The following is a 24,145-nucleotide window of genomic DNA, read 5'->3' as shown; positions in this document are numbered from 1 at the left end:
ATATGTTAGATACCAGCTGTTACATAAGCACTGTTCGGCCTTTAACAAAGGCACGCCTACCACCAGTTTCTCACAACTCCGCAGATGGCAACTCACACAGCAACATGTCCTTGGTCCCCACCACCCATCTGGTATTAATTTATGTTAATTTCTTCACTCTGTTATAGTTCTTTATGTCTCATTTTCCAACTTTTCTATTTCTTGCCACCCACCTCCACCTCTTTCACATACAATACACTTTTCACTCTTATTAACTTGCGCAATTTTTTTTTCCAGTAGTCTCTGTCTTGCCTATTACCCTGCCTTCCACCTTTAACCATTCAGGTTTTCAAATCTCATTACGTGCAGTCCCTAATAATCAGTCTTCTCTTCTCGTCCCATCCAGAAAGTCTCCCCTGACCCAGTGTTCCAAGTTACTTTCCCAAACTCTACCCCTTTTCCTAAGCCTCACCATCCTTTTCCTTCATCCCCCTTCCTTTCCCTTCTCCGTTCTGCCAGAAAAAGGAGCCACTGGCTCTGAAAGCTTGCAAACTTTAATATCTCATAGTGTGCAAGATGTGCTTGATTGTGTGAATATGTGTGTGTTTTTCTTTTCTTCTCTAAAGAAAGTTTTGGCAAAAGGCTCAGTTTGTAACAGTGTTTTCTTTGTGCCTGCCTCCAACTCAATGCATCATCTTTATGACGAATAGCAATCTATCCTTCTCATAATACTGGAGGTAATAATCATGTGGAGATAGTTGCTTAGTGTCTGGGTTGACAAAACCTTTGCTGTTGCCTCCAAGAAGGCAGTGAACAGTTCTCTTTCAGTCTCCACAGGATACCTTTGAAACATAAGTTGAAGGTAACAGTCTTCAGGTCATGGTGTTGAGCATGGGAGATCACTACAGGGCACATCTTTGATGTTTTGTGTCACACAACCAAAGTAGAATGTGTGTCTGATGTCACTGTAATGTAAGCCAGTTCAGCATTCTCAGAACCCTTCTTGCATTCTAGTGTTAATGTCCACAAGGTCTTTGTGTTCAGGCATGCAGACAGACTGAACAGTCCACAAGACATTGTCCTGTTCACAACTGGAGCAGTGCACTCTACTGAGCGCCACAGAAAAAGGAGTATTCAGAGAAGTGTCTGGGGGAAAAAAAAAGGGTATCCCAATCATGAGGTACAGAAAGCTTTTTTTTTTTAACTAACCTGAATCCAAATTTGTAATATTTGCTTTGAATAGTTGCCTCAGCTGCTCTAAAAGTTTAACGTCCTAAATACAGTCATGACAATATCATACAAGTCTCATCAATACACAACTTTCATTCCTATCTATATTTGTTTCTTCTCGTCTTCTTGTCTAACAATTTAATGAATATTTACCAACATGCTGAAACTTTAAATAAATATGTATGAGGTTGGTTTGAAAAGTTCTTCGAACAGAATAGAAAAACAAGAACTTACATCACTGAAACTTTTTTATTTTTCAATGTAGTCTCTTTGTAGATTAATGCACTTGGTTCAACGATGTTCCAGTGCCTTAACCCCATCACTAAATTGAGTTTCCTCTAGGCCTGCAAAATAGTTGTCAACTACGGCTATCAATTATTCGTTTGAAGTGAATCTTCGTATACCAAGAAAAATTTACAGTTTTGGGAAGAGATGGAAGTCTGACAGAGCCGCATCAGGTGGGTAAGATAGGTGTGACAACAATTCATACCTTAGGTCGTGTAATTTTGCCATGGCAATGGCACGTGTGCGGGTGCGCATTTGGCCTTTTTTCGCGCATCTTTTGTTGCAATTTGTCCAGGAGGTTAGCATAGTATTCTAAAGTAATTGTTTGCCCACTGGGGAGATAATCTGCAAACAGTATCTCCTTCGCATCCCAGAACGCTGATACCATGACCTTTCCCTCCGAAGGAATTGTCTTTGATTTCTTTGGTGGTGCAGAATCAGAATTTTCCACTGCTTTGACTGTTGTTTTGTCTTTGGGGTATAGTAGTGCATCCTAGTTTAAACTGTGGTCATAAACCGGCACAAAAAATCTTGCTCATTTCTCCTAAAACAGGCCAAACATTGTTCCAATATGTCTATTCTCTTGCGTTTTTGATCAAGCGTCAAGAGTTGTGGGACCCATCTTGAAGACAATTTTTTCATTTCTAATTCTTCAGTTAAAATGTGATATACCCTTTCAGATGACATCTGGCAAGCATGAGCAATATAACGCACTTTCAATTGACGGTCCTCCACGACCATTTTGTGCACTTTTGCAATTATTTCTGGAGTAGTGACACATCTTGGCCGACCACTGCACGGATCATCTAAGCTTTCCAGACCAAATTTAAATTCATTTGGGGACTTGGCAACAGTTGAATACGAAGGAGCAGAGTCCCCCAGTTTTTCTTCTTGAAATCGGAATGAATGTCCTTTGCTTTCATACCTTTCTTTACAAAGTACTTAATCACTGCTCGAATCTTGATTTTTTCCATCTTCGCAAATCACTACGCAGGAACAACACAGCCATGTCACTGCTACAACTCTCTTCCAAGAGCACTGACGTGGCACATGTTTACAGGCAACAGCCCAATGAATATCACGTGAACAACTCGTTGCACTAGTGCTGACTTCTCGTGATGATTCCGAGAACTTTTCAAACCACCATCGTACACATCTTGTACAAGAAATGAAGAAGTGTGACAAGACTAATGTCTAAAATATTTCTACCCTTACTCCCTGTAACAACTGTATCACTGAATGATTTGTCCAGTGTTTACCTTAGGAGGTGAAATATCAGTACTGCCAATAGACATGTGTAAAAGAACAGACTCTCCCAGTGTTCACATGAATAGTTCCTTCTTCAGAGAGAAGAGAGATGTCGGGGAAGGTAAAATACTCGATTGGTGCATAGATTCATAGCATTTTTGTTTTGCATGTTGGTATTCCGGTTGCTATAGGTTTACTTATTGGTTATTTTTTATTTGTAATTCACTATTGCTATTTGAGTTTATGCATTGTCATTTGGAGAGAGGGAGTGGAGCTGTGGACACCAGTACCTGGGCTGCCAAGTGATGAAATCTGAACATTTTCGACATATTCTTCTGTTTGAGTTCAATGGAGGGGTGGCAGCAGTAGAGGCAGCCAGAAACTTTTGCACCGTGTATGGGGATAATGCCATTGGGCAGAACATGGCAAGACATTGTTTTTTTCATTTTAATGAGGATTGTTTTGACATTAGTGACTCTTCTTGTTCAGGAAGACCTTCGGGATTTTATGAACATTGTTTAAATGCATTAATCTACAATGATCAACATCATTGTACTCAAGAACTGGTAAATGTGATGAACAGTGATCATTCCACCATCATGTGGCACTTACATGCAACGAAAAAGGTTCCAAAATCGAGTGTATGGGTACAACAAATTCTCAGCCAAAATTATTAAAATTGCCAGTGGCCATATGTGCATCTCTGTTGCTCCCCGTCAACTGGCTTGTGAAAAACACCAATCATTCCTATCCTGTATCATTACTAGTGATGAGAAATGGTGTCTTTATGCTAACATAAGGACAAGAAAGGAATGAATGAGTCCAAACAAAGCAGCAACTCCCGATACGAAGACCTGTGTGCATCAGCAAAAGGTAATGTTATGCACCTGATGGAATGGTGACAGTGTGGTGTACTACGAATTGATTCCCTGAGGCATAACCATCACTACTGACATTTATTGTCAACAACTAAGGCTTCTTGCAGATACAATCCCAGAACAATGACCAGGAAGACTGGATGAAGTTATGCTACTCCATGATAACATCTACTCACTTTCTGCTAGACTAAAAGAACACGATACAGGAGTTGTGTAGGGAAGTCATTCTGCACCTGCCTTACACACCTGATCTTGCACACTCATATTTTCACCTTTTCCATCTCTATTAAACAACCTTCAATTTCCGGATGTAAATGTGCTCCGCAACATCGCTCGAAGAGTTCTTCACCTCAAGACGACATGATTTATACAGTCTCAGAATCAGAAAGTTACCCCAGCATTGGCAGACTGTTGTAACATGAATGAGAATAATTATTGATGGCTAATGTTTTTGTGATGTATATCTGTTGTGTTTGTTAAGCTTATGGAAAAATGCTACAAACTTATGCACCAACCTAATAGAAAGGGCAGGGCGTGAGAGAGGAAGAGGTGAGGTTGGTAAGGCAGGGCAAATGTATCTTCTGGAGGATAGTTTCAATGAAAATACTTAAAACATGCTTGCATATGCAGTTCAAAGAAATTACATCCTCATTACAGGTGTGCCATTCAAGAATTACAAAGATAAATATGAAACAATGGAAACTTCAGGTAGGAATATCAACAATGTAGGAAAAGATGGATTACTACATATCATAAAGAAGATATGTCAAGTTGCTGACAGGCACAATTAAAAGACACTCGCATATGACTTTTGGCCACAGCCTTCATCAATAAAAGTGAGCCAACAGGTGCAGCATCAGGATGTTGTAGGGTAAGGAGGTGGGGGTAAAACAGGAACAAAAAAGGAGAGGAGCATGGAAAGACAGGCGGATGCCTTGGCAGAGGGCTGTAAATGAACAGGGTGGAAAACAAGAATGGGTAGGAGATCATAAGACAGAGAGGATGGAAACTGAGGGTGGGGAGCGGAGAACATGTTGTAAGGATAACTCCCACCTGCACAGTTCAGGAAAGCTGGAGAATGCAGTGAAGGATACAGATGGCTCAGGTAGTGAAGCAGCCATTGAAATCGAGTCTCTTATGTTCCACTGCATGTTGTGCCACAGGGTGGTCTACTTTGCTCTTGGCCACCATTTGGCCATTCATCCTGGTGGACAGCTGGTTGGTAGTCACACCAATATAAAAATATAAAATGATTTAAGCGGAGCTGATAAATAACATGGCTGCATTCACAGGTGGTCCAGCCCCTGATGGGATAGAATAACTCTGTGACAGGAGTGGAATAGGAAATGCTGGGTGGCTGGATACGGCAGGATAAATATTAGGTACAGGCAGAAGTATACGACTACTGTTTTTTCTACACAGCATCCGTTGTTAGGATAAAAAGATGAACGATGGCTTACACATTTTGACTTGTGGAATACACATGCAATAACGCTATACATACTACAAGAACCCTCTTTTTATTGTAATATGGATAAAACTGAAGTCACGCAAAATTTGTGTGATTAAAACTACAATCGTCAAGCTGTAATGTCTATTCGTCTAAGACTTCAAATCGTTATTAAAAGCCTGGCTCCATTAATTTTGTTATGTTAGCTCATCCAGACTTCATCAACAAATACACAGTGTCTCCAGAGAGTATTTAACCGAAGCCAAACTCTTCCTCCCAAAAGGAATTTAACTGTGTATATTTCACATTATAAGAATACACTACGGAAAATTGATTAATGAGGCCACTCACAACAGCACTTAACAAATAACACATGTTTTTTCAAGATTTTACAAGCAAACCATCTTAATCAGGTAAGAGAGAGTGAATAAGTTAGTATATTTAACAAGAGTGAGTCAGACTTGTACTAATTACATGGAGAAAATGTGCTGAAGACCTCGGTGACAAATTTGTGAAAGGGTGAAAATCTGCTTTAAGAGCCTTTACCATTACAGAAAGTACCAATAATAATTTTACAGACATCACAAGTTCAGGAGAAGTCAAATGATCTGATATAGGTAATAGACTTAGTGTCACAGAGGCATGATAAGTTATGTAGAATCTTTCTTGCTCTTTTTTTCCTTGCCACAGCCTAAGTTTCTTAATTTTTTCCAAGAACCACATTCAAGAAAATTAGAGCATCCTTTATATTCAATATGAATAGTATTTTTGTGAAAGAGAAGTATTTGTTGGAAGACCAACCTGTCTCTTAACTGTCACATCAACTCCACTCAAAATCACAAGATCATCCACAGTATCATACTTTGAAAGCTAATTTTACATGGTAACCTATTCGATACGTTTTGAGTTCCTTCCCCTATTCTTTGGACACCTTCTCTAGGACACACAAGAATGAAATAAATGCCACAGGGGGAGTCCTAAAAATTTAATTTTATAGTCTAACAATAAAAACAATCAATTTTTGACAATATAATGTAATTAGATAGATAAAGAAATCTACTCACCAAGCAGTAGCACACACACATGTATACGAAAAACCCTTTTTATGTAGTATTTTCCTGCCAGCACTTGGTGAATAGATTTAGCTACCCAGTTACACTATAAAATTATAGTCTGGATTTCTTAGTGTCTGCTAACTTACGTTTCACATATTCTCCATCTACATCTATACTGTGCAAATCACTGTGAAGTTCATAGCAAATGGTATGTCCTACTGTACCGTTTATTAGAGCTTTTTTTCTGTTCCATTCACATATGGAGTGTGGGCAAAATAATTGCTTAAATGCCTCTGTGTATGCTGTAATTAACCTAATCTTACCCTCATGATCCGTACGGGAGTGCTATGTAAAGGGTTGTTGTATATGGCTAGAATCGTCATTTAAAGCTGGTTCTTGAAACTTTATTAGTGGATTTTCATGGGATAGTTTTCATCTGTCTTCAAGAGTCAGCCAGTTTACTTCATCCAGCATCTCAGTGCCCAGAGTTAAACAAATCTGTGACCATTTGTGCTGCACTTCTCTGTATACATTCAATATCCCCTGCCAGTCTTACTGGTATGGGTCCCACAAACTTGAGGTTACACAACCATTTGTAAGCAATCCCTTTGCAGAATGAATGCATTTCCATACTATTCTACCAATAAGCCAAAGTCTGCTGCTTGCTTTACCCACAACTAACCCTATGTGATTGTGCCACTTCATGTCCCTGTTGAGTGCTACAACAAAGTATTTGTACGAGTTCACAGATTCCAACTGTGATTCACTAATATTATGTTTATAGGATTCTGTGTTTATATATACTTGCAGTTTCTAATATGTAATGCAAATGAAAAAATAATTTTTGCCTTCTTCAGAAGACACTACAATTTTCAACTGCTAATGCACAAGGCAGAGAGCTTTGACTTATTCAGCATAAACCTCTCTCCTTCACGTAAATTTCTGATAGTAAGAAAACACACACACACACACACACACACACACACACACACACACATCAGGTGCATTTTCTCTAGTGTTTTGACAGATATTTGCAAGGTGTAGCTGGAATCTAATCAAACAAATACTGCATATCACATCTTTCATGCAACACAAAGTGACAACAGAAAGCAACTGTTTGTTTTCCGTTACAAACATAATGATGTTTGAGGAGGAATTTTATATGCACGTTCGATAGAGCACTCCCAAATTAGTCAGATGCGGTATTTGTCTCACCAATATGTATTAACACAGAGACTTTAAAACACTAAGAATAAAAACTACTCCAGCAGTGACAGCACTGCCCAGGCCCTCCTTGAGTGGTACATGACAGCAGTAGTGCTGCTCAGTAGCTGCTGGAGTACTGGTTATTCTTCATGTTTTGATGCCCCTGTTAATACATACTGTCAAAATGAATATTGCACAAGACTAATTCGAGACCATCTATCAAATAGGCACATATTTCCACTTTAAAAATCATTTTGATTGTAATGGGAAATAAACCAACACTCTGAGAAACCATGAAATTTAATAATTAATAATAATAATTTCATTCTCATTGGACAATTATAGCAATAAACAATGTCACACACATAGTACAATGCAACAGATAATTTAAAAGAACAGGCCAGTTGTTAACATTATAGTGTTACAGTACAATACATAGGCCGACATCCTTTTATGTGGTAAAAATGCTGGGAAACTAGCCAGCATTGCAGTGTTCATTTTAATGCTTATTCTGGTACATCTTTTACATTATGTAAGAGCTTATTAAGTAACTTGCACCCAATGAGTTTATGGGAGCACTATATCCAGCTGACACACTGTCCATCATCTACCATGGCCCAGCTGAAAGACTGGAGATAAAAAAATGATATTAAAAAATTCCATAAAAAACTAATCCACATAAGAAACAAAACATTTTTACCAAACAAGTGAAAAACTCCCAGACACAATGAGGAAAATAAGCAATGATTTTTTATGGGCATGTTCTCAGAAAGAACCCAAATAGACTAGCCAAAAAAATCTTTTGACTACTTCCTCAACAAAAAATCAAAACCAAATTGGCTACAGGAGACAGAAGGGCTTAAAAGAACTCCAAATCACACAAAATACATGTAAAAAAGTACTAAGTCAAATCAAAACGAAATGAATAATAGCTGAATAAGAAAAGAAAGCAATGTTAGAAAGAATGAAACAATAGAAGGGCACAGGACATTTAAAAGTGGACGACCTAATGTACCACAAAGACAGGTCATGAAACAAAAAGAAATCCTAATCCAGATTATAGAAGCAGCCCCTATATGTATTTCTATTCCAGAAGATTTACAGTAGTGGAGGCCCACTTTTAAAAAGAAATTTAAATCTTACATCATCTCTACTTCTTGGTCCATCTTGTTCCACTCTCAATTTCTGCTGAATTTTTCTATGTATAATTGCTTACTGTTCTTTTGTAAGATACTTTCCTCAAGTTATTGGATATACTGCTGTCACTATTTGGTCATTAAATCTCCAAAATCAGTTGCAATTCCTTTTCATTTAGGCCTACTTTACATTGCTGAAAGAAGTTACACTGAAGAATCCATTATCAGAAAATGATATAGTATCAAAAAATGCTACTTTAGAATATTGCAATTAGCAGCACCATGCATGTCAGAACTCTCCACCCATAGCTCCCCACAGAACTCAAACAGTGATAACTATGTAATATTTCTGTACAACACAAAAATGAGCACATATACTGTTGACAACATTGTGCCCTCCTCCCCACTAGAAATACCTACTACTCACATGACAGCTTACTCATGGTTTCTGCAAGGGTATTAAAACTGGAATTTAATTCGACAGATGAATCTCGCTTAAATTCTTTGTATTTTAAATCTGTATCTAACAAACAATAGTTTGATACTGAGCACAGTTCTCAATAAACTGCTGAGAATTCATATTGACTAGTAGTGAAACGTACTATTTAAAATATTGGCTCTATCACGAGAAAGCAATGGGCACTAAAGGCGCTGCTGGATTAGATTAGATTCAGTTTTTGCTCCACATACCCAAAAAATAAGAAGATTCTCGTGGTGGAGGAACACGTCAGTTAGTATAACATAAAACATTTGAATATAATACTTACTATTGTGATCACTTGTCAGGAGATAGCCGAAACAGGTTAATACAATGCAGTAAACTGGAACAGCTAATATTTACAGAATGAACACCTTGTCAGAATGAAACACTGCTATACACTACTAATAAATTTACCATACACAAAATATCTAATCTTGACTGTAGTGACCAAATGTCGTCAAAACTGAAATCTAACATACATTTTTACTTAAGCTGGCTTAACAGTCTCTGTTAAGATGTTCATCTATGGAGTAGGTGGAGTTACCTATCTAAAGGTCTTTCAAACTCTGGTTAAACCGTGCTTTATGTGAAACCAAGTTTTTAATGGTTGCTGGCAATTGATTGAAAATGAGTGTTTCTGAATATTGGACCCCCTTTTGGACCAAGGTAAGTGATTTTAGATCTTTATGTAGATTGTTCTTATTCCTAGTATTGGTTGGAAAGAGAGATGTATTACTTGCAAAAAAATTTCATTCAGGAATAAATATACTGAGAAGCAGTGGTCAGAATACAAAGTTCCTTGAAAAGGTCTCTACAAGATGTTCTCAAGTTTAAAACATATTAACTAACATATAATCATCACCAAAAGAAAATAGCTGGTATTTATTATGTAGCTGATAACAACGGGCTCACTGTCAAAATGTTATAGCTACCAGTGGACATTAATCTGTTTACAGGGCATTTACGATTTACAGAACACAAATTGACAAGTCTATTGTATCTCCAAACATGAATGCTACATTAAGATTATACAAGTGAGTGTTGGCTTGTGCTGTTGCCTTATTTAAATTGCATCTATGGTAACACATTTATTGTAAGACACTTTCTGACATTTTTAAGGCAGTAATTCTTTTCTAAGTACAGCAGTATGAACTTTACTACACACACAGTCTAAACAGTACGCGACAAATTATTATCTCAGGTCAGCTTCAACGTGTAAGAAACTGGGTAAAGCATACAGGGTTCTTCAGCTAAAAAGTAGAACAACATGACACAGACTGTCGCTTAAGATCACTGTAACTCAATGACACGTTTTACAATCACCGCCTAATTAAACTCAACAACAATGATTCCGACTGCTCCTTGGTGTCAGCAATTCGCTGTCTTCTGCTTGACTGTAGGCGTGACATACAATGCCAACATACCGAAAAAAAATTCGGTCGCCGCACAAATTAATCGGTACGACGAATGATAGAGCACAATAGCTAGCTTTCATGTATGTAAACTATCTCCGGAGAGGGGAAAAAATTAGAAAGCGGCCGAAACACAAAGAAAACAGCGTTTCCCTTAAGGCATTGAGACTGTGTGTACCTAACATCCCCGCATACGACTCTACTCCAGTGCTTTCATTGACCAATGATGACCTGGTGTTGTTATCACGTGACGTAATAGCTGAGGACAGCAGAAGATCGCAAGTGACAAGTCGTGAAAGTCGTTCACTGTGTGGGGTAGTTGTGTAAGAAGAGAATTGTTAAGAATATAGTGGATGTGGAATGGATGGCCGAATGTGCTCGGACGATTCGCGATAGCTCTCTCTTTTACATATCATTAATTAAATAATCGACAGCATAAATCATTATCATCTACATGACAAAATGTCGGGACAGGGTTCACAGCGGGTTCCAAAATCGTCGCCTTGCTCCTCATCAAAGCAGGGTCCAATGAGAGCTACACTGCCCATGTCGTCCCTTTTGAGACAAGGAAGTAATATCAGAAAAAGTAAAAGCAACAGCCCTACGTTATCGCCAACGTCCGCCTGGAAAACGAGAATATCACCGGAGGCTTCTTTATCGGGTCAAAGAAGCCCCGGATCTTTGAGTTATAAAGGTAATGCGCATGATAAGTTTTCGTGAATATATTGAGTTCGTGTCATTATTATCTCACTGGTAGATCGCAGTGATAATGCTCGATTTATAAGCGTCACCCTGTAGTACCGCTATTTGTTTCGATGCAGCTATTGAGTTCACTATTGTATTGTCATACCTTTAAGAAAAGTGATGATAATATTGGGAATAAACGAAATACATAGTGCGCACGCGTTAAAGTTTGATCCAATTTAATGGGATCTCTGCAATAATTTGCAATGCCCAGTTACTGTTACTGCAATTTTCTTTCACATAACATGTACTCTCAAATGGTTTTACTGAAGCATCATACAGGTTTTTGTATTTCAGGCAAATCGAAAACCTTAAATTCTCGTTCAAGTCATGGGTTTAGTGGCAATAACGTCATTCGACGTACAGCTTCCTTGGACACAATATATTTGAAAGGACAGTGGCCAAAAGAAAGTTTCTACATGTATTGTGGCCATCTCCTGGTAGACAAAGCCACACAGGTAAATAACACAAGTCGAATAGTTTTTTGTAGCATTATCTGATGAACCAACCAAAACGTAACAGAAGTTCCATTTACATGCATTTTCTACAAAGAACGGGGAATAATATCGTTCTGATAGTGTTCAGATGATTATTAAACATTACGTTTTTATATTTTGTCTGCCTGATTCATGTAATTTGGAAAATACTTCAATTCCAGACGGAAGAGTGGACCAGTGAACAAAGAAAGTCATATAGGTATTCAGAATCTGGAAGTAATGAAGATAAATTAGAGAAATATATAAGGCATAGGTAATGTATCCCAAGATTTGTGCTAATTGGTTAACTTTTAGGAGTATAACAGTAGTTTTTGTGGTTTGAAGTAGTGTTCAGTTTCCAAAGTTTTTCAGAGATGTATGCAAAGTCTTGTCAGTTATAAAGTTTGCAGCTTCCTTATGTTGAGTTTCACTGTTGCTTTTTGGTGTGGAATATTTGTCAATTAGTTTGTTTTCTTGATGGAGGGGGGAAAATATCGGAGCTTACAGCATTCCAGATTGTAGGATGAGAACTGTAGATCTCTCTTAAGTTACTTCACCAGTAGAAAATGTCATATTTAATGTGGATACTGAACTGACTTTGCATGCTTAAAGCTTCAAATCTTATTAGAGATGTTGAATGTGCAAACTTCTTCCAAATTGAGATATTTACCTCTACTTATTTTCACCAACAAATTTCAAGGGAAAGAAGTATGAAGTTAATAGTAGATTAATTTCTGATATTGCTGCTGAACATTAATGTTCACTTTTTCATATTGCGTGTAGTGCGCAAGTGGAAACAGCTTGAGATTTGCATAGTTTGGTACTCGGTTGCATTACTGCAACAAATGGCTTGTTGTTATGGTCTTGATGAGGAAGCTGGTTTTGTGTAGATTCTGATAATAGTATTTTCATCTTTGCATGACTACTGCACTCCTGCATGTAATCGAAATTTAACTATATTCAAGCCTTTATTTGACTCTGAAATACGTAATTATTCCTTGAGACCTCAGGATGTGTCTTATCGATCTCCCATCTTTTTAAGTTGTGCCATAAAGCTCTTTTCTATCTGGTTTGATTGGCCTGTTCATTAGATACCTGATAAATCTTGAGCTGTTTTTTTGTACCAACATCACATTTACACTTCTTGGTTCTCTTTTAGTCCACATTTCATTCCCATATAAGGCAACACTTAACACCAAATGCTTTCACAAAAGAATTTAAAGTTTTTAGATTTGTATTCATTGTTCACAAGGTTAACATTTCACAAATGCTTTTTTATATTGCCACTCTGCATTTTGTATCCCTCTACTTTGTTCATTAGTAGATATTTTGGTGCCCAAATAAAAAAGTGACTATATTTTTAGGGTCTCATTTCCTTCTCTAGTACCCTCAGTATTGCCTAATTTGATTACAGTAGATTTCATTGCCCTGGTTTACTTTAGTTGTTCATCCTATAACTTCCCTTCAAGAAATTATCCATTCCTTCAGCTGCTTTTCAGCAGGTTTAGAACATTATCAACAAACATTAGTTTTTAATTTGCCCAAACTTCATTACCTTTTCCACATGACTTACAGTATTAAATACTGAGAGTGAACCGTACAAACCTTAATAAAATAGAATTATTACTGAAGTTAAGGGATAGGTTAAACAATTAGCTGTTGTGTGTTTGTGTGTTTGTGTGTTTGTGTGTGTGTGTGTGTGTGTGTGTGTGTGTGTGTGTGTGTGTGTGTGTGTGTGTGTGTGTGTGAGGAAAAAGGGGGGGGGGGCTTTGTTACATTCATAAAAGGGACTGACTGCATGCAATGGTTTGGTGGTTTGGAATATACATTAGGACAGGAGAAGTTAAATTGCTGTGTAACTGGTTCACCAGTTGACTAAATTTTGTTACCAGTTTGGCATTACCCAAAGCTGCATAGAATTCAGTAGATAGATTTAATGAATTTATTCACAAACTTGAGTGTATCCAGATGGCTCAACAGAATAATGTGCCCAGATATTTATCTGAATGTTAAACTTTGTTTTCTTTCATGTCTTATAATTCCTGAGATGTCGTACTCCTTTTTCCAGATACCATAATGTAATGTAAGGATGTGTGTGTTCATTGCTGTGCATATACATGGGTTAGCTCATTCTCTATGCCTTTTTGTCACTGCATCAGTTAACAAGACTGTTCCGTTTTGGTCGGGTAGCCTTTGTTGGAGAAGCATTTGTTCACTAAGAATTTATTTTGATTAGTGGCACTGCCAAGTTTTGTTTCTTTTTACTGTTTCTTATTGCTAGTTTCTTCTGGGATGGTTCTGGGGTTCCAGCTTTTATTTCTCTAAGCATGGGGATAGGTCATTTTGTAAACTTAGCACGTCTCTGCCTTATGATTGCTCAGTCATTGTATGCACAAAATGGAAAATTCACTTCAGAAAACCATAAAATTATAGGCAGAGTGGATGGCCAGTTCTTACCACTTGGAGGCGAAACTCTGTTACTGCTAATACACACAACAGTGGAAACATTAAACCTAGTGTTCTCACTGTTGTGTGTTCACTGGAATTTTGTCTCCTAAAGACAAGTATTGACTAGCTATTCTGTGTCAGTTGTTTACGGCATGAATAGCAGGGCATCCTGTTATATTATGGTATGACATACAGCATCATATCTGGCACACATTCTCCAGAGCTGGTGGTTAGCCGGTGTGACCGTACTAATAACTTTGTTACCCAAGTATTAACTAATTTCACACACTACTTGCAGTGTAAAATAATTTTGTTCTTGCACTTAGGCCCATGCCACAGAATGCTGAAACCTACTAGTGCAATACACAGTTAGAAAAACACACACACACACACACACACACACACACACACACACACACACAAAACAAACCTAGTATTATCATCCTGAAAGTTGTGATAAACTTGATAATTCTCCCCCTCCCCCAGAATATTATCTTTCCTGTTGTTAATGTTAGTTTTGTGTAAGACATTGGTCACTTTAGTCTGTTATGTCCAGTTGGTTGAATTAATGATCCTTGATGTTCCATGGCATGCTTATAACTTACTATACTAAGATTTTGTTGCATAAAGGCAATTGAAAATGAAAGTATATGGTATCCATCAGTTTATTGTTCTAAAACACGCAAGTTTATGTTTATACCAAATTGTATCCCACACACTAAATAATCGCTGTTCGAGGCTTGTTTCATATGAGGAAGAACAAATGTTTTACCTTACCATTAATAAGATTTATCTACATTTTTGTTAATTTTACGGTCTTCTTTAAGGAGAAATAATGTGTGCATCCCATATTGAAGAAATAAGTGAATCAGTCACCATGAATATCTCAACCAAAGTAAAATATAGTGTAATTGGATAAATAAACAAATGTACTTATGAAATGGCAGCAGGAGAACACAAACATATAGCTACTTAAATTTGCTAGCTTTTGGAACCAGTGGCCCCTTCTACTGGGAGAAGGGTTGAAGAAGAAGAAGAAAAAGAAGAAGAAAGACTGGCGGAGGAAAAGGACTGATAAGTAGATTTTTCATCTATCCAATTACATTATATTTTCTAAAATTAAATATTTTCATTGATATATCATCTCAAGATAAAATTCTGTAACCATAATCAGGTGCCTCTAACTTCTCTACTTCCATGTTTTGCCCATTCCGTATTTCTTGATAAATGATGAATGATGTAAATCATGTGCACAACAGAACTTGACCCTAAATTCCATGTGTGTGATCCAAATGCTTCCATACCAAATGCTTGCTTTTGCATCCCAGCTCTTTTCAGCCGGGTGATGTTCACACATTGTGAGCATGCTTAGACAATATCCGATATTGGAAAATTTCTCTATAGAAATTCGTGGAAGGCAAGCCAATTGAGCATGAGTTTAATGAACTCATAACTTATCAGGGGCTGAAAACTTCCTGTGAAGTGTTCATGTAGCATGCTAACTTATAGGGCCATACATACACCAACTTTACCATTGGTTGACCCACTGTGTCTTGTGAAAGACAGAAATTGAAAGTATTTGACATTATTTGATAGAATACATGCTCAGTTCTTAGGTGATCTATTGGTAATACCATTATTGAAATGAAACAGCTACTTGTGTTATTGAAATATGTTGTAATTAAACAAGAAAATGTTTCTCACATGACATAGTAATACAAATCATGACATCTCACATGATAGAGTAATACAACTGCTGCTTCTGGCTGAAACTTGTGTAAACTACTCACCAAACATGTTAAATTGGCCCTTTCAAAACAGCAAGGTTTGCTATGATGCAAATATACAGAGCAACAATCTGAGAACGGCACAACAGTTGCTGAGCAGTTCTATAATTAAAATGAAACTAAGCTTTTCATCTGAATGCTTGTAACATAACATAATCAAGAGATTTGACTGTGGAGAAGACTCATGTTATACAGTATCATAGAACACCAAGAAATAGTCACCAAGAATCATAAATTAAATAAAATTATGTAAATTTCTATCGTGGTGGATAGAAAAGAAACAGGGAATAATCCAATTTGCAAGATAATCGGAAAACACAAATCACCACATTTCACTCAAAAGTATAATTTTTTGGCGAAGCCAGTTGTTGTCAATAAAACATATGCTCTGTAGTGCTTTAACTGAAGAGTTTCATTATTTTTAAATTTCTTAGACATGTGCCAGCATATTTTGTTGTTAATGGAATTCGTGAGGTTAATAAGTTTGTTGAGAATTGGCTGTAAGACACACATACTGTAATACACATATCTGCAACCTTAGACTACATACCTTCTTCATTTAGAGTTGGCACCCTTGTCAAAGATTCAGAGTGGAGTTTCCAGTCTGTCAAGGATTTCAAATCCAAAATTAATCCTGTAACATTTTTTCTTCAAATTATGTTCCAACAAATAATGAATTTATTTTTTATATAATAATAAATTTATTTTTTTAAAAACAAAGATGATGTGACTTACCATACGAAAGCGCTGGCAGGTCGATAGAAAAAAGTGTTATATCCATATCATAAATTTATTTTTTTATTTACAAAGAAGTCCTGTAATGAATGTTTTTATGTATACACACACAAAGATATCTATTAAAGCTCAAAATAGTGAGTTACAAAATTTTGAAGATCCCCAATAGTAAAATCCCAAGTATACTCATGCACTGGACTTTGTTAAAATATCCTGCTCCTTGAAGACATTGTTTTACTTTCTGTGTAGCTATCAAACCTAACTATGCTTCCACAATTTCCTGTGAACATAAATCTTGGAAGATCTGGCTGAAGCACAGTGGATGTATTTATCTTGTACCACTGGCAAACACTTGCCACTCAACTGACAAACTGCCGTCTCTAATGACGTAACGTCACATCCTTCTTCACAATCTGAGCTGCTAAATTCAATGTCAAACTATAACTATCCTTTCTTGAAAGCATTGACTAAACAACAATATGGGAGAGAGACTGAAAGCATGCATTTTGTTGTTGAGTATTCAAAGCTGCACACAGTAAAAATGATATATGGTGGCAACCACCTCAACCAAACCAATGTAGTCAGGCTACAATTGTAGAGCAGGTGTTCTCTAGTGGCTGAACACTTAACTACCTGTGCTGAAATGGATATTTAAGCATTTTTTTAAAAAAAAAGCCTCTTCTGATTGAGTTGCTCATGTATATTCGGGATTCTAAGTTTCTGTCAAAGTAATAAAAATGAGGTAACGTGGGGTTTTATGTTAAGGTCATAGTATGAAAGCTTTCACGACCGGATGACATATCTTCTGGTAAACCTTCTGGGATGTAAGGTCGTGGTCCATGAAACTCTTGAGCTCCTAACGTTTCGTCCAGAGCTGCGCTGGACATCTTCAGAGGGGTGTTTCCCCTCCGGTGAGTCGGCAAGACTCTTGCCGACTCACCGGAGGAGAAACACCCCTCTGAAGATGTCCAGCGCAGCTCTGGACGAAACGTTAGGAGCTCAAGAGTTTCATGGACCACGACCTTACATCCCAGAAGGTTTACCAGAAGATTTATGTTAAGGGGTTAAAAAGAAAGCTTGAAGCATACTTAGTTGGATATTCTATTTGTAAACTGTTTGAATGTCCCAGATTCTCTGGCTATTTTTATTTGTATTTGTATGGAGTGTAGCCATGTATGGAAGTGAAACATGGACGATAAATAGTTTGGACAAGAAGAGAATAGAAGCTTTCGAAATGTGGTGCTACAGAAGAATGCTGAAGATTAGATGGGTAGATCACATAACTAATGAGGAAGTATTGAATAGGATTGGGGAGAAGAGAAGTTTGTGGCACAACTTGACCAGAAGAAGGGATCGGTTGGTAGGACATGTTCTGAGGCATCAAGGGATCACCAATTTAGTATTGGAGGGCAGCGTGGAGGGTAAAAATCGTAGGGGGAGACCAAGAGATCAATACACTAAGCAGATTCAGAAGGATGTAGGTTGCAGTAGGTACTGGGAGATGAAAAAGCTTGCACAGGATAGAGTAGCATGGAGAGCTGCATCAAACCAGTCTCAGGACTGAAGACCACAACAACAACATTTATTTGTCAACCATTGATCGTGTATATGATACAGGTTTCATCAGATATATACATAATACGTAAAGACAAATGCATTCTCAAGTACATATATACGTGATATATAACACAATAAACATTAAGTAGATAGAAAAATTAAAGGAATAAAATTATGTGTCACAATATACTACTTATACTAACATACAGCTTGTCACTTATCTAAAACAAATTTTCAATAGTGCTACATACCTTTGCACATTGGTTTTAGTTTCTACCTATTTCATTTAAATGGTCACTGTACGGTAATAGTTTTTGAAGTGTCTGCTGTAACAATGTGTCCGAAGCTGCCCATTTCAGATGCTTCTTAAATGTTCTTTAGGTAACTTATTTAACTTGTGGTATTCAATATTGTTTTGTTTCTCTTCTTGTGTTTGTTTCTGGCATTCTCTGTTCCTTATGTTATGTTACTGTATAGAACTGTTTGTGGCATATTGACAGACTTTTCCTGATATTCACTAATGTTTGGAAAATGTATTGGCAGGGGACAGGAAAGATCCCCAGCTCTCTTAAATAATTCCAGCCATCAAAGACCCTTGTTGTCTCCAATTATTATTTGAAGGGTTCTCCTTTGTAATTTGAATGAGCTTTCTGTAAGTTCTGTCTATTTGTGCCCCATAAAATTACACCATATTTAGTAGCTAAGTGAAGATATGCATAACAGTTTACTTTGAGGCAATTACAGTTACACCCTCTGAGCACAGCATGCAGATGAAATTCTTTCTCCTTGTTGAATTTTCTCTCCAGTTCAGTTAGTTACCTGTATTCATCCCAAAAATTCTTGGTATTTACACAGGATACCAAATCACCATTTAAATTTAATTTATTATTGGTCTTATTTTTGTTTACATAGAAAGTTGTACAGTGTGCCTCCATGTTGAGTACTACGTTATTCTTCTCTGACCACTTGCGTACATCTTCTAGCATGTCATCAGCTTTGCACAACTGTAGCTTTGGTGTCTTATGTGTTTACACGTTACTTCCTTTGGCAAAGACAATTTTATCTCCCTATGGGAGTCTTTTGATCAGAAGCAATACTGGGTCCAGTATACTCTCCTGTGGGACTCCTTTGTTGATATATTTGCTGTCTGATGATTTTCTCTACAACTGACATCTGTATTGGTCTATAAGATGTCTGCTGTATTCTCCGTTCACGAGATATGAATGGAGCCACCTGTTTATTACTCATCTCATTTCTAGGCCTCTGACGTGTAGTGAAGTATTTTGTGATTTACTTTATCAAACAGTTGCATGAATAACTTTTTACAAAATACTGTTATGCCCTTGCATGTTTCCAGGGCCTCCATAATTATTTTAATAAATTCTTCTATTGCTGCTTCTTTACTACTGCCCTGTCTGAATACAGATAATGATTTTACTAGCAAATTATATTTATTAAGATAGACTTCAGGATTGCCTTTCATGACTGTTTGTTATTTTTGAAAGTGAAGACAATAGACTGGTCTGTAGTTTTCTGTATCACACTTTTTGTGTGCTGGCAAAACTCTGGCTTGCGTTAAGCTCTCATGAAAGGTACCTGAACTGAATTATAGGTTTATAATGTGTGCTTGGAGCCCAGTTGCTCCTTGAACTTGAACACTGGAACTTCATCTAACCTTGAGGATTTTTTATTTTGTAATCATACTTAAAAACCTCATTCATCATGGGGAGATTAATGTTTGTATTAAAATAAACTTCCTGTCTCAGTTTGAAGGAAACAAAATGAATGTTTCTGTAAAGAAAAACCTCACCTCTGTGAAGTCGTGCTATGGTTTAACTGTGAATGAATAGTAGTATACATGAAATAGCAACAGTTTCTATAAGTTTCTGTAATAGTAAGTTTTTCTTCTAGTTGATTTTTCACAGCCAGTCAGTAATGCTCACATTCAATAATGTAAGCGGATAATACTGCTAGATGTTTGAAAATAACACAGATGCAGTTTATACACCCCCATCCCCACGCCCCTCTGACATTCTAATTCTCATATTCCTCATCCATGAAAATTCTTGTTCCTGATGGAATCAACAAAATAACAACCAAGAAAACAAAGTAAATTAGTACAGTGAACACAACAATCTGTTGCTAGAGTACTCACGCAACACCAAACCAGCAATTAATAGTGCAGAAGTAAACAATTACAATCACCAGTACAATGCATTCTTGCTGAATCGCTTGGGAAAACGTGAAGAGGTTATGGAAAGCTACACAATGCTGCCTATTGTAAGTATGCATGCTTCTCAAATCAATAAAGTTGATTTACATGAGAATTCAAAAAGTTACTGATAATCTTTATGAATCAACTGACCCTTCAAAAGAAAATTGAGAGGAGGTATGCCAACAAGAAAAAGTGAAGACTTGGCAGAACATCTCAAACAAACAATAATAAAGAACAATAAGTGTTACAGGTACTGGTAAAGAACTGGATACGTTTTGTGGAGAGGAAGCGGTGTGGTTTCATTTAGGCAGAGTAAAAAAAATGGCAAAACAGTCAAAAATGTAACTGCTTTCTTGGAAAAGTTTTCCCTAGATCACAAGAACTTTGCAGTTGAGAAACTCAAGTGCAAAGGGATTTAATTGCAGTTCTATATTAAGTGTTGAAAGGATATATTAATGGATTTTTCTGTGTGGCCAAAAAATTTAGTTAAGAGGTTTCTTATTCAATAGGAAGTGCAGCTTTCTAATTCAGTAGTTATTCCAGAAGAAAATGTGCCAGACCAAGTCAAACCAGATGTTTTGTACATCAGTGAACTCTAGCTGGCAGAGCAGGAAGGGGATTATTATAGACGTGTGGGATATCTTAATGAAGGATTTAAAATACCATCAAAATTGATCAGTTAGTTAAAATGTGTATTGATGAAACTTGGTCGCATAAAGACACTGGTAGGAGAAACTGGAGATTTTAAGGTGTACGCTGGACTGAGACAAGGGGATGCCATTTCACCTATTTTATTTAACCTTGCCCTAGAGAAGATTGATAGAGAATTTTCTAAAACCAGTCCACAAGGGATTCAGCTGCAAGATGTGAACATTACAAGACTTGCCTATGCAGATGATGTAGCACTAGTAAGTAGTTCCAAAAGAGAATTAATCAGAATGATGCAAAATTACTACAAAATTGCTGAGAAAACAGGATTACATGTTAATGATGAAAATACAGAATACCTGCCCATAAGTAAGAAAACCAGAAAAGATGCACCTCTAACTGTAGATGGATTCAATTTCAAGACCACTTAAAGTACCTAGGAAGTATTTTTAGTAACAACAACAGAACATATATAGAAATAGATGCCCATTTATCAACATCAAACACTTTTTAGTTTCATCAAAATTCTAAGAAAAAGATCACTTAGCAGCAACTTCAAAATCTGCTTATATCAGTCGACCATTATACCTGTGATGTTATATGGATGTGAAACATTAATATTTAGAAAGAAAGATGAAGAAAAACTGTTAATATTTGAAAGAAAAGTACTAAGGAAAATTTTTGGACCTCTATACGACGAAAATAACATGGAATGGAGAATAAGAAGAAATGAAGAATTAAGAGGGCTGTACAAACACCGTAACATCGCCGAAGTGCTCAAGAGGAGAAGGTTGAATTGGGCAGGCCATATAGCAAGAATGAAAGAGAATAGACTACCTAGAATGGCATTCAGCAGAACAATAGAAGGAACAAGAAGAGGGAGACCCAGAACCAGATGGCGGGATAACATTCGGAAGACACAATGAGGATGAACAGCAGCAGCAATTGGACAAACAGCGCATTGGACAGGCAGAAGTGGAAGAGGCTCATAGAGCAGGCGTATGGTCGATAAGGCCCTTGCCACATGTAAATTAAGTAATTAAAGGAATACCTTAAAACGGGAAGTGAATTGTATCATAAAAAAGCTGTTCATGATGAGGTATCTGTTTGTGTTAACAACAACAGTGTGTGGAAGTTGATCTCAGAAGTTCTGTAACTCTGGATTTAGAGTTGGCCGCTTTAAAATTGTGTGATGCAAATATTGTTGTGTTCATAAATATGCACTTTGATAATTTTCTCACCATAGATGGACAGATGTTCATGCTATCTAATGTGCGTGAATTCAAAAATTGTGCTGTGTAGTGACCTCATCATCCATTTAAGAGAAAGCAGCATTATAGAGAAAACATTAAAGTACTTGGCGAGTAGCTATGGGTTGTATGTTGCTAAGCATGAGGAGAGGTGTGCCTCGACACTGTCATCACCAACCTAAACATGTGGGACTGCAAAATAAGTATGGTGGGTCCATTGATAGCAGATCATCAAGCATAAGTTTCCACCTAAATAGTCAAAGGAACCTGCATAGAAAAGCCAGTATGTCGTATTTCTGACTATACATTCAGTAAAAGGATTATAATGGAGAAATTAATAAACATCTTCAAAAGTATGCTTTCCAGCGCTTTTTGGGTATCTGAAGTTGTAGGACTGGGACCAAGTGAAGCTTTTAAATATATTTTACAGCTCCTCAAAATAAATTTTGATGGCTGTTTCCCATTAGTAACCGTAAAGTGTCTTCTAGATAACTTACAAAATAGAAGAAAAATAGCCAGACAAAGTTTGGTATAGTCCCAAGTTTGAAAACATAGAGTGTTGTTTTGCTGCTAAATGACCAGTTAAAACAGCAACAGACGCCAGGGCCAAAGATACATTTAATTCTCATTATCTGAAAGCTAAAAGAATCTACATGAAGTAAGTAGAAGTAGCCAAGAAGGTATATAATGCTTGGTTTGTCTCTGAAGCCCGCAACTTGTGCAAAGCAGCATTGGAACCAGTTAATTAATACAGAAAAAGACCCACTGTCCCGTTAAATGCTCATACCCATTATGATTTTAACAAATAGTTTATTATCTTGTTGGGATTGATGTAGCATAAGTGCCAGAGCTAGAAATTGATATTACTAGCAATATAAGCGTAAGCAGTAAATAGATGTGCCTTAACCAGGTGGAAGAAAGTGCTTTGAGAGGGCAGAGGTATATTATAAAAGGTGCCCTGTTAGCACGCACAGAATTTGTACTGGCAAAGACTGTACCAGTGTATAAAAAAGCTACCAATTTCTATCATACCTGTACTAGCAAAAGTGATAGAAACAATAATGAAGAAACAACTGTTACGTTATTTTGAAGACAACAATCTCTTCCTGGATAAGTAGGAGGGATTTAGGTGAGGGGACTGTACCTTTACTGCAGTGCTTGATGCAATAACAAAATTAATGGAAGCATTGGAAGAAAAGAACTACATGCCTTTAGTTCTTTGTGATCTAATCAGGACATTAGATTGCATCTGTAATAAGATACTTTTGGAAAAATTAATACCTTAAGGTGTAAAGGGTGTCATTTTGAGATTGTCATCTTACCTAAGAGACAGGCGGGAGAGTGTTTGTATCCAGGGAGCAATGTCGTGTGAAATAGTACTTGAACACTGTGTACTGCATGGCTCTGTACTTGGCCCTCTGCTGGTTTTAATATTTGTCAGTGACTTAAGTTGTGATTGTCATACTCTGCTCTTTGCAGATGATACAACATTAACAACTAAGGGTAGAAATTAAGCTGAGGCACTAAAGGATGCTCAAATTGTGTTTGAAGTAGCCAAAAAGTGGTTCAAAGAAAGTAAAATTGAACTAAATGAAGACAAAACCCACAAAATATTATGCAGGTTTGGTGACTGTGGACTCTCAGCAAATGTTGATAGTGTCAAACTCTTGGGAAGCACAATTGACAATAAGTTGACGTGGACTGAATACGTTGCACATTTGTGTTCCGAGCTCTCTTGAGAAATTTATCTCACGAAACTTAGATGTTTGATAACAGATCACAATATATTATGCCCTGTTCCACAGCTACATCACATATGGATCACTGCTGTGGAGACAAGAAATTTCTTCCAGCAAGAAATTTGACCACTGTAGACCCATTTCCAAGCAGTTGGGAATAATGGCAATATTCAAGCACTATTTTTT

The 24,145-nt window shown here is 37.1% G+C and overlaps 1 protein-coding gene across 2 annotated transcripts in view; it reads left to right on the top strand.

Annotated features, from left to right (window-relative positions):
* Positions 1 to 10,648: 10,648 nt before the first annotated feature.
* The window catches only part of LOC126475059 (protein FAM117B-like), a 75,545-nt gene continuing 62,048 nt past the window's right edge, over positions 10,649 to 24,145 (top strand). For both annotated transcript variants that reach the window (XM_050102610.1, XM_050102609.1), the window contains exons 1-3: positions 10,649 to 11,054; positions 11,402 to 11,562; positions 11,763 to 11,854. In XM_050102610.1, coding sequence (XP_049958567.1) covers positions 10,823 to 11,054; positions 11,402 to 11,562; positions 11,763 to 11,854 — 485 coding nt within the window. In that variant the 5' untranslated portion in view covers positions 10,649 to 10,822. The remainder of the gene's footprint in view (positions 11,055 to 11,401; positions 11,563 to 11,762; positions 11,855 to 24,145) is intronic.

The sequence above is a fragment of the Schistocerca serialis genome, chromosome 4 (genome assembly GCF_023864345.2).
Source record: "Schistocerca serialis cubense isolate TAMUIC-IGC-003099 chromosome 4, iqSchSeri2.2, whole genome shotgun sequence".
Taxonomy (NCBI): Eukaryota; Metazoa; Arthropoda; class Insecta; order Orthoptera; family Acrididae; genus Schistocerca; species Schistocerca serialis.
This window is presented reverse-complemented; position numbering and strand designations above follow the sequence as displayed.